General features: G+C 34.3%; 1 protein-coding gene across 2 annotated transcripts in view; it reads left to right on the plus strand.

Moving 5' to 3' along the window:
* The window catches only part of LOC128207355 (uncharacterized), an 86,901-nt gene that overhangs the window by 11,583 nt on the left and 51,760 nt on the right, over positions 1-23,558 (plus strand). For both annotated transcript variants that reach the window (XM_052910231.1, XM_052910232.1), the window contains exons 3-6: positions 2,304-2,360; positions 9,395-9,469; positions 13,875-13,923; positions 19,324-19,535. In XM_052910231.1, the coding sequence (XP_052766191.1) occupies positions 2,304-2,360; positions 9,395-9,469; positions 13,875-13,923; positions 19,324-19,535 (393 nt within the window). The remainder of the gene's footprint in view (positions 1-2,303; positions 2,361-9,394; positions 9,470-13,874; positions 13,924-19,323; positions 19,536-23,558) is intronic.

A 23,558-nucleotide genomic window follows, 5' to 3' on the forward strand; every position in this document is an offset into this window, starting at 1 on the left:
AGTCATAAACGTTGTTATTTCAGAGATTTATGCACATGTTTTATGTGGGTCACTGGCGTGCAGCCACGTACGCCCTTATGTACATGATTTTCAAACAAGGATTTTTTTTAAAAGGTCTAATAAATGCATTTTCAACTGAAGGGGTAGGGCGTCTATGCCTCAGATAAATATTGATGCCAGTCTCTCAAGTGTTCATTTTATTGTGTGTGTATGTAACTGTCAGTTTCAAGAAGAAACAAGAAAAAAAATATGCTTAGCAGAAAGTCGGCACTATATAAATCGAAGAACAAAAATGTATGTTGATCGTCAAAAAAGGTTGTTATTTACTTCAATGATACCATGTTAAGTATTCATAGGTTCGAAGGACATTATTGTTGATAATACTTTACAATTCAGAATTGCCTTTTACAGACTCCTACAGTCAGAAATAGTTTTGTTATTAGACAAGTGGCAATATTTAATTTTTGCTTGTTAGAAATGGCGGATTAATATTGAAATTTGTATACAATTGTATTAAGCAATGACACCATTGTATTGTAATTTATAATATATATATATAAATGTATGTATTTTGGGCCGGAGGCCTTAACTGAATTAAGTTGAGTTCAGTTGTATTTGATTTTGTGAACACACTGTACTATTTTGAGTAAATTGAACGTGGATAAAAGAGACTATATATTATGAGGGAATTATCTGGAATTTATTCTTTTGAATGGCATTTACAAAACAAACACTTATATTAAGCTTTATGTCAGCGTTTTAAAACTCCCGTTGTCGCTGCTCGCCATCCATCAAATGGCACCATAACACACAGGGATAGGTTAATACAGAAATAAATAAAGATGTGAAGTTTTGCCTCTTGCGTCCAAATTCTACGGACTTGAGATTGTTAGTTATCATGGGCCCTGGTTGAGATTAACCCACTAGCTCTTGGGTGAGAGGCGGACGCCTTAAAGCCGCACACTCACAGACTGACAGTTTTGACATTATTTTAAGTTTTTGTCTTAGATTTTTGTATCGTTGCATTCAATAAATTCCATATTCCATATAAAATAATTCACCATAGAACAGATCTCAACCGTTTGGGAAACTGCCGAAAATTCCATTTTTTCTTTGAGCGTTAGGAACGCTTTTAGCCATAAAAATCAGTTTTCGAACGTAAATATGATCTTATCTTTTGTCAGCAATCTTGTTACACCTGTTTCCAGACATTTACGCCACAAATGGTTTATTTAAGGAGTTGTAAAAACGGTCAATCTGTGAGAGTGCAGCTTTAACAACTTCACCACTTTCACCCTTTCATTGCATCGACGTCCGTGAACATATTTGTATCATTTCCATATGTTCAGACATTGTACATAGAATTGTGATGATTTTAGAAACAAATTTTCATGGGCTACATCTAGATAATGACCCATTAACCTATTTTCAACGATCCTTTTATTAATGATGCTCCCCGTAAAAAAGTAAACACAAGTATCGATGGATCAAAGATTAAAATACTTTATGTTTACAACAGCCCTTTTTCATGTACATTCGTCTTATTTTCTCCCGTTTTATCTGTAGCTCTCAGGTCTTTTCTAAGATAAGAAAAGATAATTGTAAGCATTTTTGATGGCAGTTTTTCAAGTTCCGAGATATTGTTGGTTGATAAGTATGCATTAACCTCTGCAAACAGAAATGTTGATAACTTGTTGATAACTTCAGGAGATTACACCTTATATATGGGAACAAAGACCTCAACAGCTTGCTTTCCTCCGCACCAACGAATAATATGTATACATTCGAAACTCGCTATGTCGAACTCTGTTATCTTGAAGTTCTATTTATGTCGAAAAAAATTCGATCGTTCTAGGGTTAGTTAGACATGTTTTGTAGTTCGGTTATATCGAATATTCGTTATCTCGAAGTATTTCCCGAGGTTCCGACTATTTAAGACATAAAGTGAATTTTCGTAAGTGTCATATGTTTGGTTATTTTTGCTTGATTATATGACCTATAAATAGACAATCTCTCTATTGGTTTGCGAATTGAACGCATCATCTACATTGGCCACACGGGTGAGGATCATCCCATCCCTCGCGCAGGGTGTTTTGTAGAAACTCGGTAAACCTTGTTTCGCAAAAAAACGACGCTCGGGTCTTACTTTGTTCTATAGAACGTATAAACTTTCAAGAAAATGATAAGATTATATACATGCATGACTTATTTATTACACTATTTGTATTGGTGAAACAATTGTAAAAACGCCCAATTAATAGACTAAAAACTATGATTCTAATGTTCCTTTTTAACTGTTTCAGTTTCTACCAGGACGAGTGAGCGATGACGAGTGTGAAAAGTCCAAGAACTGCGTCTGGGTAAGTTTAGAAGTCTTATATATATTGAGAAAGGGTTATAGTTTATTCTGGTGTAAGATCGTATTATATTTCATCGAGTGAGTATCAAAAGCTACATATTACGAGTGGCGTAGCCACGATTGAAGTATATACGTTGGTTTTCTTACACTGAAACCAACAATTTGTTATTATTTACCTAACAAGAATATACAATTAAATCTAAAAGTGTTTTTTTTTTCGAGAAAAGTGCGCCAAATTGTAAGCCCAAGTTACGTCACTTGACAGGGAATGACGTCGTTGAAATTGCGTCCCAGCTCTCTGCGCACTGACGTTTGAAGTGAGAGCGTGCTAAAATGTCAAAATAGTGAAACAATATCAAATTGCTATTTCACTGATAAATCTCTATAATTCATCAGAGAGCTTATACTATATATACATTTTAAAAATACACCCACTACACACCAACATGAACACATTCGGAACACGTATTTTAATAAATAAGCGTATGATGATAAGCATTTTTATTTCTCGAATGTATTTGCTTATTGAATGCAATAGAATGATATTTTCAAGGCCGTTTTTAAGTTGCATTTGTATTAATTACCAATTTATATTGTTGTAAGTGAGTATAAGATCTGCCCGCGCCCTACAATGGCTGCATTATGGCTTGACCCGTCACATCCCCAAGGGTCCCTTAAACAAAACTTTGAAGCCAAAGGGAAGTTTTATCCCCACCGGTTGATGGGAAATTCGCCAAAGAAGTATTTTTTGGTACCCAAAATTTAGTTTAAACATATTAGTTTTACAACGATTGTGAAACAAGTTATTTCAACAATATATTAATCATGATTTTACGCGAGAGTGTGTTCTTGTGTTGTTGGGGAAACCGGAGTACCCGGAAGGAAACCCACTTGTGCGGCTTTGTGACCTCAAACCAATCTCACATGCGCCAAGGCCGGGAATCGAACCCGACATGGAGCCTTGGTAAGAAGCGAATATGCTAACCACTGCGCTATCCGGACAGCCTTATGTAACAGAAATGCCGCAAACATGCGATGAATGCAGTTTAGAGTGATCTACCCGCATACAAAATACCCTTGAAGTTATGATGATATGATATATAAGCCTTTATCATTTTAATCACCATCGCCCGCTTGCTTTTTGTCAAATAATCGCGTCCAATCTTCGATACCCCGTACACTATACGGTATTGTCACACTTCCTAGAAAAAAATAGGTTTACGCGTTTACCTTGACTTTCTCGTGAAATTTCATTAAAGTTCCATGTTTTATTACCAGAAAAATAAATAAAGCCGCAAAAACTTCTTGTTTAACATGGAGTTAATTACAAGGTCTGCTAATAAGTTGTTCCCTTCGCGACAGGCGATAAACCTTGGTAACACGTGGAATCCGTAAATTCAGGAAACTGCAATGGAATATTCCATTATTTTGAAGCGGGGAAAACAGCTCATATATATATGTGAATTGTACCATGGTTGTCTGATGACCCCATATTTTAATGGTATCGTCTGCAAAGGGTTTGTGTTAGCAAAACAAATGTGAAAAAACAATGCCTAAAATATTAAAACTTAATATAAAATCCGGCCTTCGAATTTTTTTTTTCTGAGATTCGGGCTTTAGTACAAACCCGCCTATGCCAGGGGTTATTACTATTGTAAAAATGTTCATATTTAAAATGGTCAAATTATAACATATTCAATAAAACAATGCACATTTTTTTAAGAAAAACAAATACAAAAAAGTCCAATCTAAGGCAAAAAAAGTTTAGGGTAAGGGAAAATATAGGGTCGGTCGGGGTTAGAGGAAAACACAATCTTTTTTACGCCTTACAACAACTGATAGTCATGCGCCTTTGCTAAATCTTATGCGTTTCGATATAAATTCAATTTAGTAAACGAGGAAGTGTTGCGTGAAAATAGAGGTTCTAAAACAAGCATGCATTACCACAAACTGTAATTCACTGACTTTTGACACATATTTCCCCAAAACTTTGCAAACACCATCCTAGGACGCTCCTAAAGTGGGTGAGCTTTAATCCCCAGGGAGTTGGCGGGCACTTATGGTTTTGAATATTTTATGAGCAAGTCATCCAAAATTTTGTTTACGATCTGTTCAAGGCAATTTTGTTCAACACTTCCATCCGTCTGCCCAAATTTTCTTTCAGTTCGAATTACAGTCTTGAAGGCATACAATGCCGATCCTCAAAACAGATTGCTTACTAAACAACCTTATTGAAACTAGAATGGTTTTCTTCGATTGTTTTTTGCGTCATAGAATACAACCTGTACAAACAACCATTAAGTACTATGCGTAAACATTAAGACTTTTAACCTTCGCGGGTGTTAAAGGTCCGCGTTGACCATGTGTCAGCCAATGGGGTTGTATTCTTTGTCAGTTAGATGACCTGAAGTAATAACTTAATGCATAAGGAGGGCTCTTTCGCTACGCTCACTCCGCCCATTCTTGATCATTAGGATTTTACTTCATGCCATCTAACTTTTACTGTTTAAATATTCTCCAGACACAAGCGAACTTTTCTTATGCAGTTTTCGTCCTTGCATGTTTTGTATAGTTAGCTTTATGAAAAAAAAATATTATCACATTCATCAAAGTCGTTGTCACATTCCGTCATTTAAGACTCTTAGATATGGCAAAACATTCTATAGACTTAAGTATAATAATTACTGTACTACTTAAAAGAACACCGCGAAATGTCGTTTATGTTATTTTAACGATATAGAAGATGACGATCACCATAGAAAAACTATTGCTATAAATTCATTAAAATGATTAATAAACCATCAGCTATCTAAATAACTTAATTATCTTGCCAAAGTATAAAAACACAAATGTAAGAATTAGAATAACTCAAGTGTTACGAAATTAAAAGTAGGTTATCATAGAAAATGCATTAAAGTGACTGATAGCAGTCATAAAGATATTTATCTGCTTTGGCCTAAACAAAAATACGTTTGGTTCGGGTTGCCCGACCCTACCTACGAAATAACCTCCAACCTTGTCTTCAGTATTAAATGTTCATTAAGGGATTCCGCTAATCCCTAATGATCATCCATGAAGGATTTTCCATTTAAAAAAACCCGTTAAATATCCATCCACTGACCTAAGCACCGCCCCCTGTATATAATCATCCACTGACCTAAGCACCACCCCCTGTTTATAGTCCGTTTGTAAAAGAAAAATAAAGATTGTTTACGTATTTTTTTAGTGTGCGTTTTAAAATGTAGTTTAAAACCCTTTAAAGCTGCCCTTTCATAGATATACCATTTTACAACTTTTTTTTATTTTTTGTCTTGGAAAATACAAATTTTTGCGTAATTATCTGAAAACCAATGATAAAAGATTGCTGACAAAAGATCAGATCGCAGATTTGCATATTTCCGTTCGAAAATTAATGTTTTATGGCCTAAACAGTTACTAACGGTTTAAGAAAAATGCATAAAACATTAAAATTTGAACTAAAATATATAAATCTGCGATTTAATTTTTTGTCAGCAGTCTTATATACCTGGTTTTCATGGATTTTCGCCTAAAGTGGCTCGTTCCAAGACAAAAAATAACAAAAAGTTGTCAAAACGTCCAATCTGTGAGAGTGCAGCTTTAAAGCTTTATACAGAAGATTACTTTAATGCCATTCCCCCATGATGACAATAACGATCTAACATAATAAAAGCCTAATATTAAAATGGCCTACCTACCAACCTGTTTTTGAAAAGGATGCAACTCAAACCAAACCATTTTTTGGCCTAAGCCTGTAACGGACAGACATGGAAGCATCCAATACCTTAGCCTTTTTTATTTTAAACTCTAAAATAGAAAAAAAAATCGATATCAATTTAATTATTATTTTGTCATGTTTTCTGTAACGATAATTCAATGTTTTCATCTTAACATAAAAAGTTACAAGATACAAGATGACACAAAAATAATTGAAAGTCGCGTATATGTAAACAAGAAACATTAGCTCAATGAGCAATTTTTCGACATGACAAGAAAAGACAAAAAGGCAGCTTTGAGAAACCAATCTTTAACATAGTATTTGTATCAACAGAGAATATCATCATACAATTTCAATACCAATTTCAACGTGTCCTGAATCGCACCGAGTCTGTTGCTAATAGCAGGTTGCTTAACTTTCGTAAACCGGTTTTATGCACCAATCAATTGTACCCCCCCCACCCCCCCTTCCCTGTTCGGAAAAAAACTGCTGGTAAAATCCCCGCCAAATCCCCCCGCATCCCGGGGACATGCTAGTTTAGGCCCATTCCCCGCTATTTTCGGCGCGAAAACAAAATCACCGCATTCAATCGGCACTGCGTAGCCACCTGTAAGGTAAAAACAGGATCAATTTCCCCCGCTTTCCCCGGTAAACCCCGGGGGTGGGGGTGGTTACAATTGACCAGTAAATCATAGGATTAAAATGATTATACCAATTTCAATTTTACCGTTTACTATAATTTCAGTATTCGCCCATAACTGAATAAATTGCGATAATTGTTCTGCAATATTTTCTGGCCATGATGTATCATGAACCACTAAAACAAAACAAATATAATTCCTATTAACATCAAGGTTTTGTTTCTAGGCGTAATAACCTGTTTTACTATGAGGCTCTCAAAGAACGCCAAGAAATTTTGTTTTACGTCATAACGTAAAATGAAGAGAGTAAAAAACGCATCATTTCTCTTGAGGATTGAAAAATGTCCTTAGTCATCCTGGCATTCAATCGGCAAAACTGTTTCACGCCGTATGATTTCCAATATTACACTCTAGCGATCTGCCAGAAAAACTAGAAAAAAGATACTGGCCAATATAAAGGTTGGCACGGGAACACGTGCATGCCCGTCTCCGTTTCTCCCCGGATCAAGCTCCCACTTTGATGTGCCACCGAAACACACAGATTGTTAAACCAACGGGATTATAATAGCGAGGGGTGTAAAGTTTATTATCTTTTTCAATCAGTTTCGCCGTGTTATGTAATTTTTCCGGGGTATTAAAAGAGAATGTTGATGTTGTTATAATGACTTTTTCTGTTTGCATGTTATTTACCTCGTTCCGATCTTTTTGTGGGGCACATGGTACCATGCACGAAACGATGTGAGAAAAAGTATGTATTAGAGCATAAAATGTCATGATTAGTTCCTTTGTGGGACCACACTCGCATTTTTTTGTGATTTTGATTCTTTGTACGGGCTATGATTGTGGCAAACCTTATTCTTATGTTAGAATAAGTAGTAGTTGTTGTTGGTGTAGTTGTAGTAGCGGTAGTAGTAGTGATAGTAGTAAAAGTAGTAGTAGTAGTAGTAGTAGTAGTAGTAGTAGTAGTAGTAGTAGTAGTAGTAGTAGTAGTAGTAGTAGCAGTAGTAGTAGTAGTAGTAGTTGTAGTAGTAGTAGTAGTTGTAGTAGTTGATGGTGATGGTGGTGGTGGTGGTGGTGGTGGTGGTGGTGGTGGTAGTAGTAGTAGTAGCAGTAGCAGCAAATTTGATTTTGTTGGTGTTCTTATAGGGTTATTTTTGATGGTTTGGAATCAACAGAAAAAAAGTCACACGAACATATCTAGAACTCTGAAGACACTTGGTTTACAACACTGAATGCCTATCAAAAAAAACACACTGAATAACTCGAAAGCTGTATCTATTCTTTGCCCTCCTACGGGAAAAGTTTCGTGATCCAACTTAAGTGATTATTCTATGTTTAGAATACTCATCGCTATAACTTTTCTGCTTCGTCATTCTTGTAACATAATTAGAAAAAACCTTTTCACACCGAAAATGCACAATCACGAGGGTGTTTTTTTCATTCTTTTCCTCACAATGCCTAAAAAATACATTTGGTTCGGGTTACCCGACCCTACCTACAAAATAGATGCCGACCCTACCGTTTTTAAAATCAGTTTGAAAAAAAAATATGTTGTTTAAAACCTTGACTGTTTATTCAGAATATTACTTTAACACCATTCTCCAATGATGAAAATGACATTCTTATAATATAAAGCCCAATAAAAAAAATAATAATAAAAAAGCCTACCTACCCTACCTATTTTTGAAAAGGATGTAACCCTAACCAAACCATTTTATTTAGACCCAATATCGCCCTTATTGGAAAACTAAGCTCACACCTGCATCTGTTATTCAATTACTTGATGTTACCGAATTGCTTATAAAGTATTTGAGAAAAGCTTCGTGAAAGTGATTCTTAATTCCTTAAACAAGAGGAGATGAGAAATAAATTGAATACCAGATTGTATACATTTTGTAACTATTAATTCATTATGTAACATATATTGGATTGGAATAATATAATTATGAAACTCATTTTGTAATACTTTACATGAGGCGGTTACTTTTAAAGTAATATAAATATGTGAGGCTTATATTTCATTAAAGATGCACCCTTACTCCAAAATAAACAGTGCCACTATTAATATACTCGTTTAAAATTACCGAAAATGATGAGTAATATCGAAAACAATGGTTCTTATGAAGGATAAAGTATTTAATTTGAAAGAAAGGTGCCAAAATCACGGTATTTCTTCCTTATGAGATGATATTAAACCACATTAAATCTTTAAGAACCAACCAGTCATTTAATATTTGTGTGTTTTCAGATATAAAATACACGGCTACAATCTTGTTAATTAATATTTTCCAAAAGTGCATTATTAAGTTAATAGTTAAAGTTTACCACTAAAATATTATATCTGTTAAACATGTGTTTGTATTGATTTGAAATACGAGTAATTTTGAAATTTCGATTCGTGTGTGGTATGTTGGTGGTGTTTGCATGTTCGTGTTTCTCGTTCATTTTCCCTTGCCAAGTGCCTTTAAACATGATTAAATTCATTCGACTGCTGGGCTGATTACCTTCGTTACATCTTTTTTAACTCCAAAATCTCATTTTCTAACTCTTATTTCGCTCTTTCTAACTCGAAACTCACTTTGCCTACCTCGATATTGTCCCATTATTAGTTCTAGATTAAAGACATTCTCATTATTAACCTCATCTCTTATTTTTCAGTGCTGGAACGTGTGTGAACAGATCTTCAGCCAGTATGAGGTGTGGAAAGATACGTGTGGAAAAAAGGCCCTCTGTGTAAGTAACAAGTATTTTCTTTTGATAATATATATTTTTATATTTGTCCCATAAAGCACGAATCAAAATTTACGACAGAAACTGTTTTCATTAGATTAATGAGAAAACGTATTATAATCAGGGGCGAATCAAGAAAATTAAATCATCATCAACAACAACAACAACTACAACTACAACAACAACACTATATAGCTCCTATATTGGTTTAAAATGGTTTAGCAATATGCCTTAATGTCCCCAAATACATGTGTGGTATTCAATATCAAACTTGGGTCAATCTCATGGTCATACATCATTGACTCAATTCTCTATCCGATTAGCTACATCATTCAAAGATCTTGTACTTGCTTTGTACCTCTAAACAGGGTTCATATTTTTATATTTTTGACTACTAGGCTTAGCCAAGTATATTTCATTGTATCAACAATATCAAATCGCAAGTAATCATTCGACAAACAACTTCGATTCTATTCATTGGTAAACCTATTAAAATTACAATTACTTATAAACATTGACCTCCTATAAATCTATGAAAAAAATACATGCAATAATACAGATGCATGCCAGATCGATTTATTTGAGTACCAATTTAATTCCACTCATACATCCCGCACAATACACGATGTTGAAGGTAAAGCCAAAGCATCTCATAAATAGTACAAATGCTATAAAAAAAATCCTGCCGACAGATGTGAAGATCATAAATTTCAATTATGTGCAGTACTACCTGCATTGGTCTGCAAGCTGATTCCGTCTGTCAGTGGTTCATGCGGTCTAGCTTGGGCACAGTTCCCTGATTGTTTAGTTTAAACAGTATATATTTTACAACGATTATGAAGAATGTTATGAAAACTTATATTACGTCACTCTCATTGGCACGATGTTGCGCGAGAGTGTGGTCTTGTGTTGTTGGGGGAAACCGGAGTGCCCGGAGAAAACCCACTTGCCCGGAATGGTGACCACAAACCAAACTCACATGCTGGGCACCCAGGCCGGGAATCGAACCGGGTCGCCTTGATAAGAAGCTAGTGCGCTAACCACTGCGCCAACCGGACAACCTGGTTGTTAGATAGTGAAATCATAGTTCATGAAGTTACTAGAATGAATTTCATTTGTTCAAAGCATTGATGATGGATGGGTTGAATAGTTTTAGAAATACACCATTACACCCGTTCATTATAGTATATACCGGTCATGTTCAAAATCAGTTCTGCGTGTTCTAGTTCAATAATCAATATACTATTTGAATGAATATCATTTGTTAAATGACATAGACAAGTGTTAAAATACGACGTTATATATGTCATTTGCAGTAGATACAAGTCATTTTAAATCAGTAAAATACTATAACCAAGATAATCAGGGTAGCTCTAACCAGGGTAACACTATGTCTGTGCACTATGTATGTCTGTGCACTATGCTCCACAATCCTTAAATAACTAACACTTTGATCGGAGCACTCGCCTTGCCCGAGTGAGTGTATAAATAAACTGACACACAAACCCTCCAATTTTTGTGATGGATCCGTGGTCGAGTGGTTACACACTTGGCTGTCAATCCAGGGCTCGCAGGGTTCGATTCCCCGCCGCTCCACTGAAACAACTACTAATTGTCGTCGGGAGGGACGCTAAATGTGGGTCCCATATGACAGTGCTATGCACGGGTGCACGTAAATAACCAGGGTAGCTCTAACCAGGGATGTATTCTGTCTGTGCACTATGCTCAAAAAAATAAAATAACTAACAATCTTAATTATCGGAGCACTCGCCGAATGGGCCTTGCCCGAGTGCACGTATAAATAAGCCCACATGCATACACCCTCCAATTTTACATTTCTACAACTGGCTGCCGTTGTCCGAGACAAGTAACATAGGTCAGTCATCCAAAGTAGGTGTTACTACATAAAAAGAGCCTATTTTCAAAATGGTTCTTATTTTCTAAACCGTTTGAGCATTCTATGAACACATTGCAAAATATCGCAATAGGTTGTTTTTTTCCTCAAATTCCCATCAATATGAAACTGACAGTGCTCCACCCTGGAGCCATTCTAGTCGGTGGTTGTACGTGCTCCGTTACATCACTATGCTGGAATGTTTGTATTCCTGACAAATTGCTCCCCCAATCTCCCCGCCTGCTAATTGTTGTGTGTTTTTGTACGATGGGGGTTACATCATATATCGTTCGCTTTCTTTGATTGCTACACGCTGGTAGTGCGTCTGTATTCACTTCCTAGTAAACAAATGGTCTAGGTAAAATACTACTATGTACTAGTCGTAAGTATTGGCAGTACAACTAAATGTTATATTCGCGTCGTATTGTAACAGATTTGACCTACTTATTGGGATTATATACATTAGTTTGATTGGTTATGAAGAACCTCTATATAAAATCCATTTCGTACGAAATAGCTCGTAAGTGTTCAAAATTAGTTTGTAAAATTGGATATAAGTGTGTGTGTATTTCCAAATCTGCCATACATTTACTTTGGTAAAACAACAAGCAGCAAGCTAGGATCTTAATCAGAAAAAAATTGTAGATTTTAAACAGAGCAGAAGCCTTAAAAATGACAACCACCAAGCTGGATAGAGATTTAGTAGTATGTTACCAAAATTAAACAGTTATGCAACATAGCTGAACATTTACTTGGCGGGCAACAAAGCTGAACTATTAACTTGATGTTAAAAAAGAAATACTGAACATAAGAAGAAATAACTTTCTTCCTTAGAAAACATGGATAAGAATATTTTGTGGTTCAGGAATTCAGCTTGTAATGTTTAACGGAATTTCATCATTTAAGCTTATCGTCTGTTTGAAAAGATGTTAAAACACAAATTCGGCATTAAATGCATGTTGGGAACCAAGGCGAAAGTTAATCAGCCTGGGACAGTATTCAATATTGATCTTATCCTAGTCCTCAGTGATTTCATTCAGCCTATTGGTCAGCTAAATATACAGGCCAATCAAAACACTTAGATTCTAATCTTAAACTTAAGTTCAATCTAAGTTGCTTATTGAATAAGGCCCAGCCCCCAATATCACGAAAATACTTAAGTCAAATCTCAAACTCAATCTCAACTCATTTTACCATATAACATAAAAAATATTGAAAAAATATATGATTTTACACATTTTAAAACCGCATTCTATCATTGAATATGTTGATTAAAACCTTTGGTTTTGGATTCCAAGGGGAAAATACAGCCAGAAATATACTTGAGTACAATTCACTGCCTTTTAACAATTACTCATGTATATATTTTGCTCTAGAATTAATTTTCTTTGAAATATTGACAACATCTTTCAATAACACATTGAATGAGAAATACGTCTTCAAAAAGTATGAAAACTGGACGATTTTTAATGATACTTTACTTTTACTTAGTTAAATGAGTTCAGATTGAGATTTAACTTGAGCACTTTCGTGATATTGGGGCCAGATATTTAATGGAATCTTATTTAATGACACAAGGCTCGCCAACCAAATCTAATCCAATGCAATGACTTGAAACTACAGGGACAAGCCCAGTATTCGAACATTGAAAACTTCATGTTTAGAGGTACAGGGCACGGGTCTTAGTCAATGTTTTATTCGCACTTTCAATTAGATCATAATAAATGACATTTCATTTACTTACAATATTTACCTGCTTCAAAGTACACGGCCATTGTTTTCGACGCATGCGCAATAACAACCACACATCTATGTACACACAATACACACGATTACGTGTTATTAATAATTGACAAAAAGTGTGAATGAAGGCAATGGTGTATGAATACATTGAACACCACCACTGTCAATGTGTATATACCACGTGATAAATTACGTCATATATGCAAAGTCTGAAGGCTACATTTCGCTTAGAATGAAGACTTAAAACAAAGATAACTGCGCTATGTTTCATTTAGAATGATGAAGAAAAAGTGAGTTTAATTTTGTTTAAAGGCTTCATTCGAAGCAAAAATTTGCCTTCCTACGTAGCATTTATACGAATTTATCACGTGGTATACACACACTGACTGTTGTAAGTTGTAGCAACTTATGTAAGGTTGACCTAGTTTCAATACACATATACGGATGACTTCCAATTTTTTCGCTCTGTTGTACTTCCTGGTAGGAGGTATTGACACGTGTTCGGAAGACAATACATGCTTTCACGTAATTACTGCGTTGATACAAGACTTGCACTTTGTCAGTTTCATTACATAATAAATCCGTCTTCTCTACGCCAGCAGTTGGCAACTGGTATTTGCTGTACAAGTAAACAGAAAGAAAATTTGGCGTCGTCGATTTAAGAGCCTTGTTTGTTTGTATTGATGTTTTTTGCGCAGATAGTGTATTAGACCCGTGTAATTAAGATTTATTATCCACGAAGTCTTACGTTTTTTAATTGTACCTTTTCAGAAACGGGGTTGCCAGACAGCTTGTGATTTTAGAAAGTATTTCCCCCAAGGTAAGTCAGCCTAAGAAAAGATATAGTTCAAATAGAACAGTCTGTCATAAGTAATTTGAAGAAACATTTTGACGTTTTGACGTCGTTATTGAGCAAAAAAAACGTAATATGGAACATTTGTTGAATATATTTCCCCCAAGCAAAGTCAGCTTCAGAAAAGATGTGGTTCAAATAAAAACAGACCGTCAATAGTAATTTAAAGGGACTGTACACCAGATTGACACCAAAAATAGTTTTTTTTCTGTAAAAAATCCCAGGACAATTATTTAATAGAATGTGTTAAGCTTTGATATCATAATTGTATAAAAGTACCAAAATATAAAAAAAAATTGTGTCGGAAACCGGGTTTGAACCCGTGTCGCCAAAATTGCAGTCAAGGGTTGTATCGACTGTGCTACAGAGGCTTACCCCAAACGAATGGTTTATTTAAGCTATATGCCTAACTTGGTAATATCACGTGATAACATCGCCTAGTCAATCACGCATTAGGAATGAATTCTACCAGGTAGACATACCCAGTAATCTTTTTTAATGGAAAAATACGAAATAACTGCATAACTGAAATAAATTGTCAACTATGTGGTACTTTAGTTAGTAAGTTTCAATGCATTGTACGCATTAATACCAAGTTTATGTCAGTTTTCGACAATTTTCTTCTTTTTTTTGAAAATTGATCATCTGGTGCACAGTTGCTTTAATGGAACGTTGTGACGTGACTACGTCGTTATTGATCAAAATTGACGTCACGTGCAACATGTTCTTTAAAAAAAATGTTTTCAGTATGCACACCACTTGTTTTAAAAAGCATTTTGCATACCCAATTAAACTTGAATATGTATACAAAGTAGTAGTAAGTTTTTTACCTGGCGCTTTTAACATCAAAGTAGAATATTAACATTTAAAATGGTTACATATAATGTGAAACAACCCGTACCTTACTAACGAGGATATTAACCGGGGAAGGGTTTTTAATTAACAGATGCGTTTTGTTTTTGTTTTGTGTTCTTGGGTGGTATTCAAAATGCAATTTAATTTTATAATCCATTGACTTCATACACTACATTGGTGAGTTATTAATAACAAATAATCCGATTAGCTACATCATTCTTAATTTCAATTAAGATCAATTATGAATACCACCCCTCATCTGGAAGCAAATAAGTTATAATTTGCAATTTTTATCAAATTAAGAACTGAAATGCTAATTTGGTACACGATTTTGTAAGTCGCTTTTTTATATGCCTACTATAATAAAGTGTTTAATTTTCTCTAAGACAAATAAAAGTGCACCCTTCACACCCAGTAAGGTCAAACAAAATGTTCATTGAACACAAAAATGTCAAAAAATAGGGTAGGTAGGTTGGCATAGCTGTAAATCCATACTTCGGCAAAAAGTGTACGCCCGGAAGGAAAAAAATAGTGTCAATCGGGAAAAAATAAACCAATATGCAAAATGCTTTTTTGTATGATATATTTTTTTTATCTTATAATGATAGTTCTGTGTGTTTTCCTTTTTATTCAATACCCTAAATATGAAGTTGATAGGATTTGTGAATTTTAGGATTTTAGGATGACGTACATTTTTTATGTATATATATCTTTCTAATTTCAAATTAATAAGCAAGGGATGGGTTTTAGTAGGGGTTTTACACGCAAGGAAACAAGTCTAGAAAATTGCTTATTTTCACTTGATGTTGAATAGCAGACATTTTCACGCAAACTTAGTATTTTTACACGTATTTTTAAATATTTTTTTTCTAAATTTGCTGACAGTTTCATGTTTGCTATTCAAAATGGGGTTGAATTTACAATGAAAAATTTCCCATATGAAAACAGGTTTTCCAGAGAGCAAATTTTTGAGAGCTTTGCATTTCGAACTGTTTTTACCAAATGAAGCGAGATCCGGTTAGTCATAGTTCAGCCAATTAAGATAACATTTTGATGAAAAACAAGAAGAAAAGTGTATTACCAAAACCCTTGGCGTTTCTTTATACAGTATTTGAATAAAAACTTGGTTTTCTTAGAACACAATGTTATACTGCCATGGGAATGATCATATTACATATTCTCTGTTGCCAAAAAAACATAACGACCCTGTTTAACTCAAAGATAAATACAACACAAACTAGTTCTGGCTTTCATTACTTTAATGTATTTTTATATATACTTATATGGCATAACCCCAATCATGATGCCAAAGTCAAACAGTGTCGACTGAATACGATTATCTAATAAAATAACGCATACAAAGTAAGGAATTATAAAATAACGCATACAAAGTAAGGAATTATAATACATCCAAAACATAAATATAAATAAGTGGTTGTTTTACTACTAAAACAAATAATAACAGAAACTTCATCAGCATTTTATTTTAGGTAAATTACCAATTTTTCAACATTTTCTTCGAATCTAGCATAATTCAATCTTACGACGATTGATTCTAATTTTAGCATCGAAATCGAATTGTTTATTTAGTTGAAACTCAATGTAGTTAGGTAACAACTATTTTGTATCAATTTAAAACAATAAACATACTTCAATTTTTTTATTATTAATTTCAAATCATTCAAAATAAAAAAATGACAGCGAAATAGAAGTTAGAATTGCCAGGTCGAATGTAGTTCACTTAGGTATTTTCCGCAAATTTTGTTATCACGTGATTAAATTTGCACTTAACTATGACATAAATAGTGAATATTTAGAATCTGTTTTGGTTTTAAAAATGTCTTGGTGAACTACATTTCACTTCATTTTCTTGATTATATAGTTATTTCGTCTGTACAATGTTTACAAGTGAAATAACAGCGTGATATAATAATGTCACGAAGGGTTGGGTTTGGATACGGCGCCGCCTTCAGCGAATACGTCCAAAAAGGTAGTAGAGTACGTGTTCGCTGAAGTTCTTTAGTTAATCACAAACAAGAACGCACAAGACAAACACAAGACACTAGTGAAGGTTAAAATCGACTCGAAGTACAATTGCGTCTAAGCTATTGATACAGTCATTCCTAGAATAAAATAATAATAAGTTCCCCCCAAACACTTCTACAAACCAGTTTCCAAAACATTTTTTGACAGTGCCTCAACAGGCGACGGTTTTGTTTTGTTTGTCGAAGTGTAAAAAACTAAACTCTCAATCACACTTTGGCAAAAGACCGAAGGCGGGGCATCGTTAGCGGCGTAGACTGCACTTTGTTTAATTTAAAATAGTGAAAAAATAGTAATGTTTATTTTTTTAAGTCTTAATGCTGCACTCTCACAGATATACCATTTTTACAACTTTCTTATGTTTTGTCTTGGAAAGAGCAAATTTTTGGGTAAGCATCTTCAAACCAATGGTATAAGATTGCTGACAACAAAACAGATCGTTGTGTGTATTTCCGCTCAAAAATTAATGTTTTATGTCTTAAACCGTTACTAACGGTTGAAGAAAAATGCATAAAACATCATTTTTCGAACTTAAATATACTAAATCTAAGAACTTAAATCTGCGATCTATTTTTTGTCAGCAGTCTTATATAACTTGTTTCCATGGATTTTCGCAAATTTGCTCGTTCCAAGACAAAAAATAAAAAAAAGTTGTCAAAACCTTCAATCTGTGAGAGTGCAACTTTAAATCGAAGCAGAAAGTTGCCTTCCGACATAGCATTTATGACGTTATTTAAACGCGTATGTATACACACGCTGAAGTAATCATAGAGTTCCGTTTTTCAGTATGTGCAATAGAATTGAAACGACCACCGATAATACAAAGTGTATGTAACTTCAATAATTAGTCTGCCGTACCTTGTATATTCCTGCTGACTCCGCAGATGGAGAACAACTTTAATGCAATTTAAACGGAACACATAATTACATAGAACAATAATTCATTTCTGTGGATGGTTGATGGCTTGTACCAGTATGCACAGTAAGCTTGATTTGATTAAATTAAGTCTGACACTGTTAGCACTGTAACCATGTATCTTGTCAGAACAAATCGCCCATTCTATCTGTCTACCTGTGCACGGGTAATTGGATGATAAGACGTTCAGTGCACGAAGCACGGACGCTAATCTTCAGCTGCCGGATTAAGATTGATAAATTAGTCTTTGTATCTCCGTTGCTTCGCAGAGTATACACTGCAAGCGGAGACCCAAATCGCAATCGTTAGCTACAAACGCCAATGTTGGTCGTTTTCAGAGCTTTCAGCCTCCATCAAACTAAATTACTTTTCTTGTTTCTTTTGAATATTTAACGAGTCTTCTTTTTTTCTATTTTGGAATCACTTAGAGGTGATCCTTTTATCTATAAAAACATCAAACATATACACATCATAAACATGACAAAAAATGAACAAGAAAATCATGATGTTCAACTATTTCTTCTTAAAACATTGCAAATTTACTTGATAAATATTACTTTAAACAGGATATTCTTAGTTAATTTAAATTTCATAATGAACTCATTGAGAAAAGGAAAATGAATTCCTTTAGTTTTATATAATGTTTGAATAATCAAAAGGTCGCAATTTAATAATGCACATAAGTTAACAAAATTCTGCCTTCTGTCAGATAAAAAGTACGATTTGTAAATACAGTCGAACCCCGTTGGCTCGAACTCCCAGGGACCGGCGAAAATACATCGAGCCTCAGAATATTCGAGCCAAGCGGAATTGTTTACCTTTAGTTTAAAGAATCGATCTTTTACATCTAACTCGAGCCAACGAGGAATTCGAGCCAAGCGAGTTCGAGCGAACGGGGTTCGATTGTAAAGTTACCTATTTGAACCTATTAGTGTTGACAATTAACGATTCTTCTTAATGATGAAAAAGATTTGAACCCACAGTCTATAGATAAAAAGAGGATCAAAACACATACTGTTTATTAAATTATTTTCTTAATCAGTTTTGTTAATAAAACGGCTTCACCGTTCGATTTTATTTAGAAGCTTTGGTATAATAAACTGCGTTAAACTTGGAGGATTTCAACGGTCTTTTATACTGTAATTTAAAGATGTACTCTTACTCCCAAATAAGATTTGCCACATTCAATTCAAAATGTTTAAATATACCAAAAAGGATGAATACATGTCGAAAACAATGGTTCTTATAAAGGATACTGAGTTAAATTTGAAAGAAAGGTACCGAAAACACGGTATTTCTACCTTATGAGACGATAGTAGATCACAGCAAATCTTTTAGCACTCACCAATCATTTATTATTTTTGCGTTTTCAGCTATAAACTACACGGTTACAATCTTGTTATCAGTAATTAATATTTTCCATAAATGCACTATTTAGCGTTTATCGCTCAATATTTATGTTTTTATACATGTGTATGTACTGATTTTCAATAAGAGTGTCACTTTAATATTCGATTCTCGTGGTCATAAGCAAAACACTCTGTCTCTTGCAGATTCCAATCCAGAAAGATGGGTGTTCCAGGAGATCCCCGCCATGACCACGTACGCCAGTAAAAGGGCGTCATACATGGCCTGGCACAACCCCGTCAGGCCAAATAGCGTACCGGACAGTCAGTCAAAACGTACCAATTTCATCTTTGTATTATTGTCGCGAGAAAACCTGAAAATGGCGGGAAAAGGAAACGCATGGCAACAAACGCTCCAGGTAATTTTATATTTTTTTATAGTATGTCACGCCTCTAATATGAATGACGCAATGTCATTCGTCCAAGACTGGCCAACTGGCGATCCTTACATTTTTCCATCTTTTATACATGTCGTATCAAAATGGCGTCTATTTTTCGAATTCCGAAAGTGTTAATGTCTTGATGGATGTAAACTGGTTGTCGACGTGATATATACGTTGCGGGTGTTCGCATTTACCGATATGGTTTCGTCTGAACCGTATATACCATATCTGGTCAACTACTAACCCCGTAACTTAAATATTTACTAACTCGTACACGTATTGGCCATAATTATTTTTCAGCGTTCTATACACGTACGTATAAAATAAGAAGGGAACAGGGAATCATACAATTCAATGCAAAACAATCAATAATCACTCAGTCGACAAACTGAATGAATTTTTGTACCTGTTTTATGATATATTTCACCTTGTTAAATGGTGACGAGGGTTTCTACAGCTGTATGTAGTTGGCTAAACATAGGACATTGGACATTCAAAAGATGATTGTTGTTATGGCACGACATTGAAATTTCAAAATGCTAGCACGGCATTTCTTGTCGAGTATCGAATGTCGTATGTTTGCTAACTTCATACAACTTGTTAATATAAAAGGTATTCTGCGAATGAAAATGATGACGAACGTTTCACCATCAACATACCTGCAGGTCATGGAGGATTTAGACGATATAGATTATCTAGTAAAGTTTGAACTTTTAATAATCAGCTTATCACGTGACTATTTATATGAAAAAGTAGCGCTGGCCTCAATTTCTCGAAACTTCTTTGGCTTAACAGGCTTAACAAGCTTATTTCAATAAGCCAAAATACATACTTAATATTAATGCGAAAAGCTTAAAATGAGTTTTGATAAATGAAAAAAACGGTTTATTGTGATAATCATAAAGATAAATCCTATATAAAGTATAAAAAAAAAACATAAATAAGTAAATATTGAGGTAATTATTAAAAAAACAAAAACAGTGAGCATAGCTAAATCCTGTTAAAATGTTTCGAGAAATTAGGGCAGCTGGACTTTTAGTTATCAACTTATCATTACGTGACTATTTATATAAGAAGGAGGCGTTATCTGGTCAGGTAGACCTATTTCAGCTAATGTACCAGTAATACCCAGCAAGCTCATCTAAATACAAAGTTAGATGTCTGTAGTCTTCAGTCTAAAACACAAATATACATCGCGCCAAAAACAAGCTGTTCTGTCGAACCAGAAAACCTCGATGATAAGACTGCATTAGCATTGGCAGACCTGTAGTACAACCATCGAGATGGCATGGTTATCTTCAACAGGAAGATTGCCATCTCTCTGGCCAATAAAGAGCTCTCTTTTGGTTGGTGTCATGGTTTCTGCATCTCTGCCTACTGATTTACCGTCGCCAGTTTTCTTGTTCGTGTTTGGGTTGAATCTAGATGGAGAGTTCATGAACAGTCGTGGGATTTTGATTTTGTGAGTTATGACGTCATGGTACACTAAACAACCTCTTTTGCCGAAAAAAAATAGTTCCCTTAATTTGTTTTCCCATTATGCGTCCATTGTTTTCAAGTTATCTGGTTCAATGCTTGTCTTAATCTACTACTTCAAAAAGTCATTAGGAACCCATCAGTTAATTCATACAGTTAAGTCACGAACAATTCGCTTTAATTAGATATATATTTAAAGCGAATTGTTCGTGACTTAACTGTATGAATATATAGCTACACAGAAAAACCCTTTAACGCAACATTAAATTAGATATATATTTTATAACTTAAGTAAAACTCTTTCTTTATTGTGCCAAGTGTACATTCTAAGACGAAGACTTGTGTACTATGGGTTTTTTTCTGTGTAGCAATATATAGATTGATTTTGAACTGGATTTTAGACCAGTCATATGTTGAATATAAAGCGCGGTGTTTAACTGCAGATATTATGAGCCGTTTTGATTGGTTTCCATATTTAAGATGAGAGACAGTTAATGGATGTCGTTAAAATATAGCTTATTTTTACCAAGTCATTATTAGCAATGAATGTCAGTAGAAACATAAAAAATAAATGTTATTTGAAAGTGTTCATTTCAAACGCTGGAATGTTTTCATCAACGGGGCTAATTATTTTCGTAAACATATTTCTTGTTTAAATCTCCAAAAAATTACCCGATAAAACACTGAAATGTTTGCAATCGATCTGCTATTGATCAAAGTCGTAACAAAATACAGTCGAACCCCGTTGGCTCGAACTCCCAGGGACCGGCGAAAATACCTCGAGCCTCAGAATATTCGAGCCACGCGGAAATGTTAACCTTCAGTATAAACAATCGATCTTTTACATCTGTATCGAGCCAACGAGGAATTCGAGCCAAGCGAGTTCGAGCAAACGGGATTTCGACTGTATAAATGTTGTATAACATTTGTGGAAATGTTAATGTCTATTCTGTGTATGTTTCTTGTCATCTTCTAAATGTATTGCTGCAGGAATCGATTTTATTTTTTAATTTAAAATTCCTGTTCTTAAAACAGTCCAGGAGAGGATTCTGACAAGCAAAAGTGAGATTTGGTGCATGTTTTTGTTTTGATATTTTAGGACGGCACCTGTATAGTTTGTTTTCGGTTTTTCAGAGGTCTTCACTTAAGTCTCCCGTCGACGCTTCAAAGTATCTCAGAAAATCCTTCATTATATCTGTATTATCAATGCTTTAATCGTATGTATGAATTGTCAAAAGCCTAAATCTCATCTCAGTCTGGGTTTTGTTATTTATCTAGGATCAGGTTCAACCATCTGAATGTCGATCTGTTTTCTGCTTTGCTTATCATTTTAGAAAATTACGTCGAAGTTAATATTTCTCTTTTACAACGCGGGGAGCCATCTAACTAAGCGAATTTCTGGTCTTGGTTTCGCATTATTATCATTAATAAATGCTCTTTTATTCCTTGCCATAACGAACATCATAATTGCGCTTTCTTGGATAGTGGAAATTTCTAAGTGCATTTGATCACATTAATGTGTAATATCATGTGTTCTTATTCATTGATATTTCCTTTGAGTGTTTTTTATTCTGTTGAATATTATATGAAGAAAGGTCCTGCATAAGGTGATCCATTTATCATTAATACAAAAACCGCTACCGATAAAGTTTTATTTTAATATTTTAAAATGTATAGTTCGAATATTTTCAAACTTTTCCCCGATGTTTTTTTATATATTCTCAATGTTATTTAAGAAACAAATTAATAAGCTTGCTAGAAAATCAAAGTAAACAATGCTCTATGACCCCCCCCCCCCCCCCTTTAGTATATAATATCACAATTTAGTAATTTCATTTTGGTGTTATTTAAAAAAGTAATCCATGCAAAAAAATGGTTAATTTATATAAACTTAACATTCAAATAATATCGATGGTTATATACTATTAGTATAAGAATAAAAAAAGATCTTAAACTTTTATGTAGTATTTATTTTAATTAAAACCGCTTGCACTTTTCTTTAAAATTGAGTATGAAAAACATAGAAATTCGTCTAAAGATAAAAATAAATGACTTAAGATGTTATATGAAAACCGGCCCAGATCCTCTTGTTTTTTTTAATGTATGATCGTCAGTTAAATATTCATAATATTTTTTTAATTTTTTTTAAGAAACTGAGGTTAAAAACAAAAGGAATATGTACGCAATTACGGATTTATTTTTGATTAGTTATGTAAACTCCATTCTTGAGACCTTTTTAAAATGTCAGACTGTGACGTTCTTGGTTCGTATGAAAGAAAGGAAAAGCTTAATGTTTCTAAGACTGTTTTTTATGACGTTTTAAGATCATAAAACATGCTTTTTAAATTGCAGTGAGTACACAATCTTCAATATCGGGCAAATATGGTCACCGTTGTGGGACAAATACGATCACAATTATGGGGAAAATATCATAACCAATATTGGGCAGATACGAACTCGAAAATGGGCCAAACATGGTCACCAATATGGGGCAAATACGATCACCAATATGGGGCATATACG

This window comes from Mya arenaria, chromosome 11 (assembly GCF_026914265.1).
Source record: "Mya arenaria isolate MELC-2E11 chromosome 11, ASM2691426v1".
Classification (NCBI taxonomy): domain Eukaryota; kingdom Metazoa; phylum Mollusca; class Bivalvia; order Myida; family Myidae; genus Mya; species Mya arenaria.